General features: G+C 39.3%; 1 protein-coding gene across 1 annotated transcript in view; it reads left to right on the top strand.

The window, feature by feature from the left end:
• Positions 1-13,285, top strand: part of SRPK1 (SRSF protein kinase 1) — a 51,516-nt gene that overhangs the window by 26,682 nt on the left and 11,549 nt on the right. The window contains 6 exon segments of the mRNA XM_004673421.2: positions 5,755-5,861; positions 6,542-6,707; positions 7,895-7,920; positions 8,340-8,553; positions 8,942-9,361; positions 9,965-10,065. Coding sequence (XP_004673478.1) covers positions 5,755-5,861; positions 6,542-6,707; positions 7,895-7,920; positions 8,340-8,553; positions 8,942-9,361; positions 9,965-10,065 — 1,034 coding nt within the window.

The raw sequence follows: 13,285 nt of genomic DNA, 5'->3' as shown, positions 1-13,285 counted from the left end.
TTCACAGTGAGTGAGCTAATTGGAAGGTTATTGTAACAACTGTGCTTTGAAAGATTCACCCAGTTTCTCAGAGTAAAAGATAAAGTAGAACTTAGATAGGAAAATAAAACTATCTGTTCACAAACTTATTTTAAATGTTTAAGGAAAAACATGTCATGTATCATCCTACTTTACTATATGTTTAGCTTATCAGCACATTTTAATTTTTTTAAGGTTTATTTTATTTATGCATACAAGAGCTGGGATGTAAGCCAGAGGTGCCTGGGTTGGAGGAATATGGTGAGAAGATTCATTAGAGAAAGAGTAGGGAGCAGAACAGGCAGATGAGTGAAGTACATTGCTGAGGGGAGCAGTGGGTAGGTCAGGAGAGGTCTGCTGCACCATGTGGGTCACCTCCATGGGAGGGGATCGAACTCCTGCCGCAGTGGCTGCCCATAGCTTCGTAGTTATGAGACTTAACCCTTGTGCCACTAGGGAGGCCAGTTTTGTTTTTTTTTTAAAGAGGTGAGCTACATGTGGTTCTATAGTGTTGTGTCAAATAGGCCAAGAGATTTGAACAACTAAGCAGAAAGAGATAATAGCAAAGGAGAGAGCAAGTGATAAACTGAAAAGACTTATCTCCCATTCTGAAGTTAGTCTTAAGTTGTTTCCTTGGAGAAGTACAAGTCACATATCCCTGATCTCGAAGGAAAACTGCTATCAGAATCATCCTGTTTTAAAGCATCATCTTATTGTTGTGGTCACTCGATAGTTTGACTTTGTGTGTATGTGGTGCACGCACTCGCATGTGTTCATGCGTGTTCGAAGTATCAAGATGACGAATAACCAGGAAAGAAAAACACATACAAGATGTCTTTTTTATTCTTTTCCCTCTTATGCAGTCATGTAGTACTTGTCATTGTACCACCATTCGCTACTAATTTGGTTGCAGGGTAATTGGCAAGCATCAGTAGGTGGTTTCTCTGTATTTCTACCCATCAAGTCCCTTCTCTTTTCTCCCTTTGTTCTCACCGCTTCTCTCTGCTCTTCCTCCTGCTTCTCTCCCAACTCCACTGCTCACTGCTTTTTTGTTTTCTGTTACTAGAGATTGGGAAGGATAAAGCTGAGAGTGCTATGTGAAGGATTAATGTGTTATCTTACTCTCCTATCCATTGTGTCTTCCACAATAGAGGCATCCCTGCATGGAGTTAATACATTTGCATTTTTCTTTGTTTCTGCATAGCTGTTTTTTTCTCTGGAACATTGTCCTTTCTATATTGCAATATACCCTAAAATGGAAAGTTAAAATAGACTTGGATTCAACTGACTTTTGATATAAATTGGTTTATTATTTCATAGGGGAGGGAGAGGGAACAATGACTAGGGACAGATGGTCTTTATAATGTGGACATTAGCCACCCCCAAGTGTCATAATTGGCCTCCTAGGTGACCCGCTGTATCCATGGGATACTGGTTTTTCTTTAGTATGTATTTTGTCTCTTGCTAGTTACTACTCTTGTTTGTAATGTGCTCTAAATGGGCCTGTTACTCAGTTTCTAGCAACTCTTTGCCCTTTTATATCATCTGCCTCCCAATTTTTTTTTTTCATGTGACATTTTGATAGTCTATCCTTGTTCTTATTTTGTAAGCTAATAAATATATGATCGTTTTTACATCACCAGCTACAAACTTGAAATTTGTTATAAGGTTCTCTTAGCCTTCCAGTATCTAGTCAGTAGTTCAGACTCTTGCAGATATCTCACACTATTTTTTGTTTGTCTGTCTTTATTTTTGAGTCAAGATCCACATAAGGTGTATGACAGTTACTTTACTATTAGTCACATCAAGATGTTCCAGACTCATCTTGTACATTTCCTGTACTAAAACTGAATCAACCATTTCTCTTAAGAAGCCCTAATTCCTTTTCGTGGGTATTATCCAGAATATAAGCACTTAGGAGTCCATTTTGCTGCTGATTTGTTGATTCATTACAAAGAGCAAATACCTTAATTCCCCTCCCCTTTTTTTTTTTTTAAAGATTTATTTATTTATGCATACAGAATTGGGGTACAGGCCAGAGGCTCAGGGGTGGTGAGAGGATTCACCAGAGACAGAGCGGGGAGCAGAACAGGCAGATCGACGAAGTACACTGCTAAGGGGAGCAGCGGGCGGGTCAGGAGAGGTCTGCCTCGCCACGTGGCCACCTCCGGGGCAGGCGGGAATAGAACTCATGCGGAAGTGGCTTTAGTTTCTCAGTGCTGTGCTTTAACCCGCTGCGCCACCAGGGAGGGCCTCTTTTTTTTTTTTTTTAAGGTTACTTGAAGTTGCTCCAGCTTACTGACTCTTGGGTGGGTGCATTATTACTAAGATTTCACTTAGTTTCATTTTTGATAGTTTCTAATACAGTGCTTCAAAGGACACTAACCGTTTTCTTTCTAGTACCTGAAGCCATTTATCCTATCCAGTGTATTTTTCATCTTTCATTTTGTACTGTCCATCTCAGAAATTTGGTTTGGGTCTCTTTTTTTTTTTTTTTTTTAAGATTAATAAATTGATAAAGAACTGTGGTAAAGGCCCGAGTGGTGAGAAGATTCACCAGAGACAGAGTGGGGAGCAGAACAGGCTGCCTGACGAAGTACACTGCCGAGGGTAGCAGCAGGCGGGTCAGGAGAGGTCTGCTGTGCCATGTGGATCACCTTCAGGGTGGGGATTGAACTCATGCTGAAGTGGCTTTAGCTTCTTAGTGCTGTGCTTTAACCCACTGCACCGCCAGGGAGGGCCCTGGGTCTCTCTTTTTAAACAACTTCTTATGTCTTTACTTTGCAGCATGTGGAATAACCACATTGTTTAATGCCCTTGTCTACTGATTTTAATATCTGGGTCACTTTCAGATTCCTGATTATCCTAATTTTCATATATGTTTTTCTGCACTTTTTAAGGCATCGTGGTTTGATTCTTGTGGGTTGCTGGATGTTGTATTCCTGTAAATCTAGATAAAGTTTTGTTAGTTGGAAAAAGCTTTGATCCTTTTAAAATTTTACTTTTATGATTTGTTAGGTGAAGCCAGAGCAATGTTAAATCTAGGGCTGCTCATTCCCTTCTACTGAGGACAAGGCCTTCCAGAATAATCTACTCAATACCCTATTACTGAATTTTTCTACTCATTTTTTATTGAGGTATAGTTGTATATCACTGTATAGTTTTCAGTATACAACATAATGGTTTGATATACATTGTATGTCATTGTGTATATATATATATATATATGTACACACATTGCAAAATGACCACCACATTAATTTAGTTGACATCTGTGATCACAAAATTCTTGTGATAAGAAGTTTTAATATCTGTTCTCTTTACGTGTACTTCCATGTCCATGCAGCACAGTTTATAATAACCAAGCTGTGGAAACAACCTAAGTGCCCAAATGCAGATGAGTAGATCAGAAGATGTGGTGTATATACAGAAGGGATAGTACTTTGGCTATCAGAAAATAAAACTTGTCATTTGTGACAATATGGATGGAGTTGGGAAGGATCATGCTAAGTGAAATAAGTCAAGAGAAAGACAGGTGTGACTCACGTGTGGAAAATTGAGAAAACAGAGTCACATAAAGCCAAACTAAAAAACTAACTCTAGAAAACTGGCTGCAGACGGGAAGCAGCCAGAGGGAGTTGGGGTGAGGTGGGGGGTGGGGAACACATGCACTATAGTGGTGAATATGTTACAACAGCCTCAGAATGGGGAGCTCCTGTATCCAAAACAAGAAAGCAAGCCAGTGATGCCTAAGAAAAACATCAGTTTTCAGCAACTTTTAAATATATGATACGTTGTTGCCAGCGATGGCTGCCATGCCCTATGACACCTGCGTGTCCTTGTCCGCTCGGCTGGCGCTGGAAAGCCGTGCCTTTGGCACATTCACGCACTGTGCCCGCTCCGACTCCCCGCTCAGCCCCTCTGCTTCTGGTGACCAGTTTACTCTGCACTGATGAGTTTGGTTGTTGGGATTTTTCTGTTTTGTTTTAGAGTCCACATGTAACCATTCATACGGTATTTGTCTTTCTGAGTTATTTCGCTCAGCGTAATGCTCTCAAGGTCCACCCACGTCATCGCCAATGGCAAAATGTCCTTGTTTCTGACTCAGTGGTGCCCGTGTCTGTGTACACACGCACCCTACATGCACATGTGCACACCCCTCATTTTCTTCACCAGTGGCACTTGGGTTGTTTCTGTGTCGTGATTAGTGATGATGCAGTGAACATGAGAGCGCAGCTGTCTTCTTAAAGTAGTGATCTTGATTCCCTCAGCTAGATATTTAGAAGCGGAGTTGCTGAATCTGTGGTAGATCTCTTTCATCTTTGGAGGAACTGTATTGTTTTCCATAGTGGCTGCATCATTTACATTCCCACCAACAGTCCGTCCTCACTAGCTTTGTGTTCTCTGTTCTCTTTTGATGATGACCTAACAGGTCTGAGAAGTTTCTCCACAGGACGCTTATCTTCTCCTCCCCCAGCATGTACACACTTACCCGTTTGGACTCCTCCTAACTTAATTCATGACTTCTCAGCACTTTGGCCAGTGGTAGCCTCCTCCAGCTAGTTCCTTTCTCCCCTTTGTTGGTAGAGGGAGGTATTGCAGGCTTGCCCTGGAGTTGTGCATTTATTCAGGCTCTCGGGTTTCCTTTCATGGATAGTTTGTTTTGGTTTTGGTTTTGGTTTTTTTAATAAAAGTCTTAGCACTAGGTCATTGTTACATATATGTGTGTCTTGACTTTCTAGTTCATATAGAGGTGTTAGAGGTGGGAGACACAAATCTCTTTACTAAAATCCCTACAATGCCCCACAGTAACAGTGCAAGAATATTCCCTCCTGTGGCATGCTAGGGTGTTCATACAAAAAAAGGACACGTGGTGGCACTAGAATCAAAATGAGTTCAGTAGACTGCAGAACATAAAGCAAGGCAGTTTATTTTTAAAAAACGTTGCCGTTTGTGGTTTTTACACATTGGTACATTATGTTCTTCAGTGAGAGTTTTCCTTGCTATGAGACCATTACTTGAGTAGGTGTTAACTACCTTGGACATTAGTTACGACATCAAGAAAAAGTCTGATCAACAACTTAACCCTAATACTTTCATTAATGGCAGGTAGATGTTTCACTTTTCCTTTTGCCATAGTATAATGTGTTTTAGTGAAAAAGCTCCTAACTGGGAAGTAAGATTCTTCAGTTCTTCACCAAAAAGGAAATTTCAATTAAAAGATACCTAAATTCCGGGCCCTCCCTGGTGGCGCATTGGGGTTAAAGCACAGCACTGAGAATCTAAAGCCGCTTCCGCATGAGTTCGATTCCCGCCTGCCCCGGAGGTGACCACGCGGCGCGGCAGACCTCTCCTGGCCCGCCCGCTGCTCCCCCTCATCAGTGTACTTTGTCGATCACCCTGTTCTGCTCCCCACCTTGTGTCTGGTGAATCCTCTCGCCGCCCCTGCACCTCTGGCCGGTACCCCATCTCTGTATGCACAAATAAAGTTTTTTTTAAAAAACCTAAATTTCATTCATCACCAGTCCCCAATATTTCCCATTTCTTAGCTATTTTCTGTGACTGAATAACTGATTAGCCGTTGGAATTTCAGAATCTTGACAGCTACCGTTTTTTTAGTGAAGCTCTGTAGTTGTTTAGACTGAAAGAATACTGTCAGAGCATTTCGCTGAGGGGGACACATCTTCTCTTGCCCCTTTCTTTTGTGCCTCCCTTTGCTCCTTAACCAGTTCCTAGATATCTGCATGGTGTTTGAAGTTTTGGGACATCATCTGCTCAAGTGGATCATCAAGTCCAACTATCAAGGGCTTCCACTGCCTTGTGTCAAAAAAATTATTCAGCAGGTGTGTATCTTAGTCTTTTGTATGTGGTGGGTTTTTTTAATATTATGAAAGTATCAGGAGTGTCCTGTTTCTAGTTTATTTTAAAAGCTGGGGTTTTTTTAATTTCTAAAAATTGCTTTATTCAGCTTCTAGGATTTATTGTGATTGTGTTTTTAAATGTATTTTCATAAACTATTATTAGTAGAAAGATGTATATACAGTGCCTGACTTTGAGATACTGGAGCCCTCATCTCACCAGTAATTGATTTTGTGTTAATAGAGTATTGCTGTGTCAAATTAGCCACTGTCTTTACAAAATGTTATTCATGGGTATTTTCTAAGTGGCCTTTGATCATACAGTAAAAAATTTTTATCACCAGAAAAATAGTAATGCTTCAAATGGCAAATAATTTGTGTAGACAGTTTGTTTTCATGGAAAAAGCTCTCCTAAATGGGAAGTAAGAGGCCTCAGTAAAGGGCTTCTTTACCATTTAGTCTCAGGATTACCTGCAAAATAGAATTAGTTTTGTGAAACTTGTAAGAAATTGTTATTGTAAGTAACTCTCAGCCTTGCTCAGCATTTACCATTAATCGGAGGAAGTTTCTCTGTGTTTAAAAAAAAAATGCTTGTCTTTGTAGAATACTGCGTAATGTTGTATTGCGATTTCTGCTTGTTAAGCCTACTATCTGTTTCCACTCAGGTGTTACAGGGTCTGGATTATTTACACACCAAGTGCCGCATCATCCACACTGACATTAAGCCAGAAAACATCTTGCTGTCAGTGAATGAGCAGTACATCCGGAGGCTGGCAGCAGAAGCAACAGAGTGGCAGCGGTCTGGCGCTCCTCCGCCCTCGGGATCTGCAGGTATACTTGCTTGGGGGTTTTGTACTCGTTAGAAATTAAGAAAACTTCTCAGTTTTGTTCAATGACCATTGGTTCACTTAACATTGTACAAGAGGTACTATCTGTGTAGGAACTGGTACCATCCTGCATGAGACTTTCATGCTCAGAGCTGCTTTCATGTGGGAGACTAGAGACTGTCTTTTAGGTGCATATATTTTGTATATTGTAAAAACTAACCTAGTTTAAAGTGTTTTTCTTGTGACTTGATGGCCATTTTTTATGTGTTCACTTCTTACAGTGATCCTGCATGCTCACTTATGAATCAGGGACAAGATAACATTTCTGTTAAGTGTTTGGGGTTAAGCACTGGAGTAGGCAGACCTGGTTTGAAGTCTGGCTTCATAACTAGCAAGTCTCTTGATTTTATTTTTCCCTCATGCAGGAATGACTGGGGTGAAATTTTATGATAAAGCAGTTAGTATTGTTCCACTTAGTAAATGAATGATGGCTGCCATGATTGTGATTTTTTTTTTTTTCCATTTGCAGCATGGATTTTAATTTTAGTAGTTTGTGTTTGAGAACCTTTCCTGATCCTCAAGCTGAACTGTTCAGTTGCAGCCTTTCTTTAAAACAAAAAATTCTAGGAGGAGGAAATGGGGAGCTAGCTACTCTATGGGCACTGAGTTTCAGTTCGCAAAGACATTCTAGAAATATCACACAACAATGTGGGTGTATTTAGTACTATTGAATTGTACACTTAAGAATGGTTAAGATTAGGGTAAATTTTTATATCGTTTCTCTTTTAACCAATTAAAAACTTTTTTATAAAAGGAAAACTGGGACTTTACCTCCTACCTAAACTAACCTAATGTTCACAACATGTTACATAACAAATTACTTTAACTTTTGATGCCATTCTTACAAGGACCAAGGGTAAGAATTAAAGGTGGAAGTTCTAAGTGGGGAATTTCATGGGAATGGGATTTTATTTCAAAGCCTTGATTGTAGAAATCAGAAATGGGGATCTTTGCTTTTTTGTATATATTGATGCTATTTGGAGAAGAACTGTCACTTAAAAACAGTAGTTTTCTTTATAATATAAGCTGTGCAAGAAAGACTTTTCGTTCTGATAGAGTGTCTTATATGAGCTTTAGTTTATATTGCCTGCAGAATACCAGAATTCTTACTTGGTTTTCTTTTCTTTTCAGTCAGTACTGCACCCCAGCCAAAACCAGTAAGTATAAGGTGTTTATGTGTTTAATTTTTGTCTGTGGGCCATGGGTATGGAGTCTTCTGTTTGGATGATCACAGTTTGTTTCAAGTTTGAAAACCAAAGAAACAAATTTTCCTGCACTTCTATAATTTCCTCCAGTAAATTCCCATGTTTCTTCAGCAAGTTTGTACTGGTGAGGCGTCTATAAATTTGAATGTGTCTGAGAGTACGCCAGCCCACAGTCTTCTCAGAAGATCAAGATTTATTAATGTGCTTTTATTGGTTTCGTAAAAATACTATTTTTTTAAGTTAATAAAAAGCATAAGTGCTATGTTAGGGAAAGGATTTAATTAGGAAGTAATTAAAGTTAACAGTTATCTCCAACTGGGGGTAATGGATTAGCCACCTGAAGGCTTTATCTGTTTGTAATCTCCGCCCAGGCCGACAAAATGTCAAAGAATAAGAAGAAGAAATTGAAGAAGAAGCAGAAGCGCCAGGCAGAATTACTAGAGAAGCGAATGCAGGAAATTGAGGAAATGGAGAAAGAGTCGGGCCCTGGGCAAAAAAGACCAAACAAGCAAGAAGAATCAGAGAGTCCTGTTGAAAGACCCTTGAAAGAGAACCCACCTAATAAAATGACCCAAGAAAAACTTGGTATAAATAGAGCATCACAAAAGTTACTTTATAGCAAACTTTAACATTAATTTATCATTGTTATATAATATAGTAGTTTCATGCATACAACATTTCTATGGGGGTGTCCTTATAAGTAAGAATGCAGAGCTTAACATAAATGTTAGGTAGGTGATATTCAAATGTAATTTTGACTTTCCTCAGGAGATGCAACATAGAATTCATTTAGCAAATGGGTAAGGATAACACGATCTTGGTCCTTCTGTAAATAGGTTTAAAATGTTAGTCATGCTTTTATATCATCCATTATTATAATTTCTAGAAAACAATGTTGGTGAGAGTTTTTTCTGTTCTTTCATGCTTATGCCTGCACATACACATACATCCTTTTTGTCTGTTTGTTCTTTAGAAGAGTCAAGTACCCTTGGCCAGGATCAAACACTTACGGAGCATGGTGTAGAGGGTGGTGCAGCAGAAATTAACTGCAATGGAGTAATTGAAATCGTTGATTATACTGAGAACAGTAATAAAGAAACATTGAGGCTTAAAGAGGATCTCCATAATGCTAATGACTGTGGTGTCCAAAATTTGAAGCAGGAACCTTGTTTGCTAAACTCCCAAAATGGAGATAGCAGTGCATCTCAAGAAACAGACTCTTGTACACCAGTAACTTCTGAGGTGTCAGATACCATGATGTACCAGTCTTCATTAAATGCAGACCAGTCATTCTGTGGACAGGATATCAGCCAACTTCAAGAAAGCATTCGGGCACAGTTACCCTGTGAAGATGAGCAAGAACAAGAACACAATGGACCACTGGACAACAAAGGTACTTCTACAGAACATGGTCTTGGATTTCTAGACTAAAAGTAGGATTGTCTTTGCAAATAGAGCATTACGGCAGATGTCTTAAGTAAATCACTAGCTAATTATGAATTTTACTGGTCCTGTAGTGATGTACAGCTTGACTTTTTGCTTTGAAGTCAGAGATTTTAATTTTGCAAATTTACGGCGTTCCTGAAGTCTTAGAATTATTATTTATGGTTTCCACTTGGGGGCCGGGATGTATTACCTCAGAAAAGTTTTAAACTGAGTTTTCTGTATTCATTGAATAATTATATATAAATACATTTATTTTTAAGATCTTATTTTTATTTTGTGTAGAAGATCTAGGGTGTAAGCCAGGATGGGAGGAGTAAGAGGATTCACCAGAGACAGCAGGGAGCAGAACAGGCAGATCCACTGAAATACACTGCTGAGGGGAGCAGTGGGTGGAACAGGAGAGGTCTGCTGCACCATGTGGGTCATCACCCAAACAGGGATAAAACTCAGGCTGCCACAGTGGGCTTTGCAGTGATAGCACTAAGGCTTAACCCTCTAGGCCACCACGGATGCCCTGAATAGTCTAATTGATGAAGCCTGTTTTCTGTAGGAAAATCCACTGCTGGGAATTTCCTTGTCAATCCTCTTGAGCCAAAAAATGCGGAAAAGCTCCAAGTAAAGATTGCTGATCTTGGAAATGCCTGTTGGGTGGTAAGTTAAACTTGTCTCTGTGCCATTTTTAAGTGATGAAATGAAAAAGAATTTGAACCTGGTTATGCTAAAGGAATAAACCACCTGCAGTCCTTTACTGAGGTTGCCATTTAACATGATTGAAGATTTTTCACTTAACTTACTGACTATATCCTTTTAACTCAAGATACTTTAGACACTTTGTCAACTAAATATATAAAATTTAGTTGGTTGTTGAGTATTTCCTGGTATACTGTGACCTTTACACAGTTTTGACAACTATTTGTGATGGGCATCTTCGCTCATGAATCTGTGTAGTTTTCCTTGGGACATGTCCTAGACATGAAATTGCTGTGTCAAAAGTGAAGTGCTTTATTTAAAGTGGGGACTGATATGTAGTGTCTTAATAATACTGTTGTTAATCTAGTTAAGATTTTTTCTGTTATTTTTAATGGCTATTCTGAATCTTCAGTAGAATAATTTGTTACATAAATGAGACAACTTCATATAGCTCTATGCTTTGTGAAATGTTGAAAATTGTTGAGGCAGATGCATTTTAATAGATTTGTTTATTTTTGAATTTCAACTTCCCTATTCCTTACCCTCACAAGGTCTCAATTCCTATCTTGACCCTAGAATATTAGTAACCCTTAAAAAGCAAAAATGAAGTCAGTATCACCAACTAGTAGAAATGGGGAAAAGCTTTCCAAATAAATAAAATTAGTCCGCCATGCCGTATTGGCCCAGCCACCTGGATGACTGCAGTGGTGTCCTTCTCTCCCTTCGGCAGCCCTTACCTGGTGCAGACTGTTACCAGCATGACCTGTAGTGATCCTTCTTAAATATGTCAGATCAAACATTCGCAAAGCTGCTGTTTCCAACAGTGACTGCCAGAGTCCTTATCATAGTCCACACCACCAAACAAAGAACACTTAGGTTTTTCTGCCTGCATTTTCTTTCCGAGATAATGTAACAACTCAGTCCTTTAAACTCTTCAAGTTTCTTTTCAGATGTTATCTTCCCAGGGAGATCTTCCCCTAAATGCCTAACAAAGTTATATATCACAGGGGAGAAGTAAATCTGTAAATGACTCTTAGGTTGTGTGCATGCAATGTCAGCAGTGGATTTTGTATGCATAGGGGCCATGGCGAACAAAAGTGACAAGATTAAATCAAGGGGGACTGATGCTGCTAAGAAATACGGTCGGCACAGGGTACACAGGTGGCTGCCAGTCTGAAGTGCTGTGCGGTGACTAGGTAGGAGGGATTTTGGAACCACCATGAGGTGTGGTCAGTTGAGTAAACTGGTACATGGTGTGTGCCAGATTCCCAGCCACCACTCTCCAGACCCATCTTCCTCGTAATTCGTTCTCATTTGTTTTCTTCCTCCACAGCACTTACTACAGTCTGGCACTAGAAATGTCTAATATCTGTCTCCTGCAAATAGATGGCCTGTCGTGGCAATTTTGTTGTTGTTTCTGTTTATGGTGCTTACAACAGTGATGATGCATAAGAGATGCTCAGGAAATAAAGCAAATGAGTTGTATGGGAACATACTGGCTTTTACAGATACCACACGGTACAAACATCAAATGCTTGACACTTTGTTGCCCACGCAATGTTCTGGGCCTCCACACCTTTGTGTTTGGAACACTTTCCCCGTGCTCTCGTCACCTCTTTGGCTAAAGAACAGTCTTTCCTGGCACTTTTACTAACACACTTCTTTTCTTACTATTACATAGCTACATGGGTGGTTTATTTTTTAACATAACTCTATACTGACAGGCCTTTTTGTTCTTGGCATCCATTCACTGATTCAACAAGCATTTTCGTACACACACTGACCGGCGCACTAGGCACAGTGAACTAGACATGGGCACTTTGTCCTCCTGGATCTTACTGGTCTCTAGCATAGCACATCAACATTAAGTAAAGGAATTTTATGTGATTTTTAAACCGCTTTCTGTTTTAAGTATAATTTTGTTTATTACTGTATATATAGTTTTAGAGACAAGTTATTTTTATATTAAGAAATTACCCTTTTGCCAATTTTTCACTCCTTATAACAGTATTTATCGTCATATTGCCAATAAATGACTTTGATTTTATTACTCCTGGGTTTTTTTTTCTCCCCTAATTTAGGTATTTCTTAACCCTGGAAAGTGGAACTTACACACACACACCCCATGCCCCACCTTCCCAATTTGTGATTTTTGACGAGGTAATCTCTATTTACCTCATAAGACTCTAATGCTAGCTTCACCCAAACAAAGCATAATTGTGTATAACTCTTTTTTCCCTTTCTGCTTAATGCTGTTATGTTTGCTCAGTTTTCTTTGAGTCACTTCATTTAGCTCTATACTTTGACTTAGTGGTATAAATACATACAGTGTAAAACATACAATACTTTGGGTATTCTTGCAGCTTCATCTGCATAAAGAGCTCTGTTCTGAAACCTGGAGTCTTTTAATCTGTGTTCATCTATTGGTTGTTTTACAGGCCACTGCATTAATGTCATGTGAGATTCCCTTTCACAGTGTTCCTGGAGATTGTTTACTCTCTCATTAAATACTCTGTTTTCTGTCTCTGTGATCTTATTTCTTGGTTTCCTTCAGCATTTTGTAGAGGAGCGATGGGATTGCAATAGCTTCTTTAAAAAGAATGTACTGGGGGTGAGCGGTCCATCAGGGGATCTGGAATGTAATAATGTCTTCACTATGCTTTCATACTCACCTGTGTGTAGCACTCGAGGTCAAAAACCATTTTCCCTCAGAATGTTGGTCATTGCTCCATTGTTTTATAACTCTTCATTTGTTGCTGCCAAACACCAATGCCTTCCGTGTCATTCTGTCAACAGAGATATCTTTGCTAGGTCTATTTTTATCCATTATGCTAAGGAATTGGTGTGCATTTTTTGTTGAAACTGAATGAATCATTGTAACTTTTCTTTGCTATTTTTAAAATTCTCTTCTTGTCTCTGTTCTCTCATTGTGAATAGTTATTCAAATGTTAGACCTCCTTATAGATCCTCTTGTTCTTCTGTATCTCTTCCCCCCACCTACCCCTCCCCCTTTTTTTTGGTCACTTTGTTCTGGCTTTATTTTCTGAGAGACAATCTCAGCTGTTTTTTAAGCCTATTGTTTGTCATTTCTCCTATACTTGCTAAGTGTTCTTTTGTTCTCAGATTATCTCTTAGAGGCTATTGATTGATTATCTTCCCATTTTTGACATTTTCTTCTTCC

This window comes from Condylura cristata, unplaced genomic scaffold (assembly GCF_000260355.1).
Source record: "Condylura cristata isolate star-nosed mole 26May11 unplaced genomic scaffold, ConCri1.0 scaffold00001, whole genome shotgun sequence".
NCBI classification, from domain to species: domain Eukaryota; kingdom Metazoa; phylum Chordata; class Mammalia; order Eulipotyphla; family Talpidae; genus Condylura; species Condylura cristata.
This window is presented reverse-complemented; position numbering and strand designations above follow the sequence as displayed.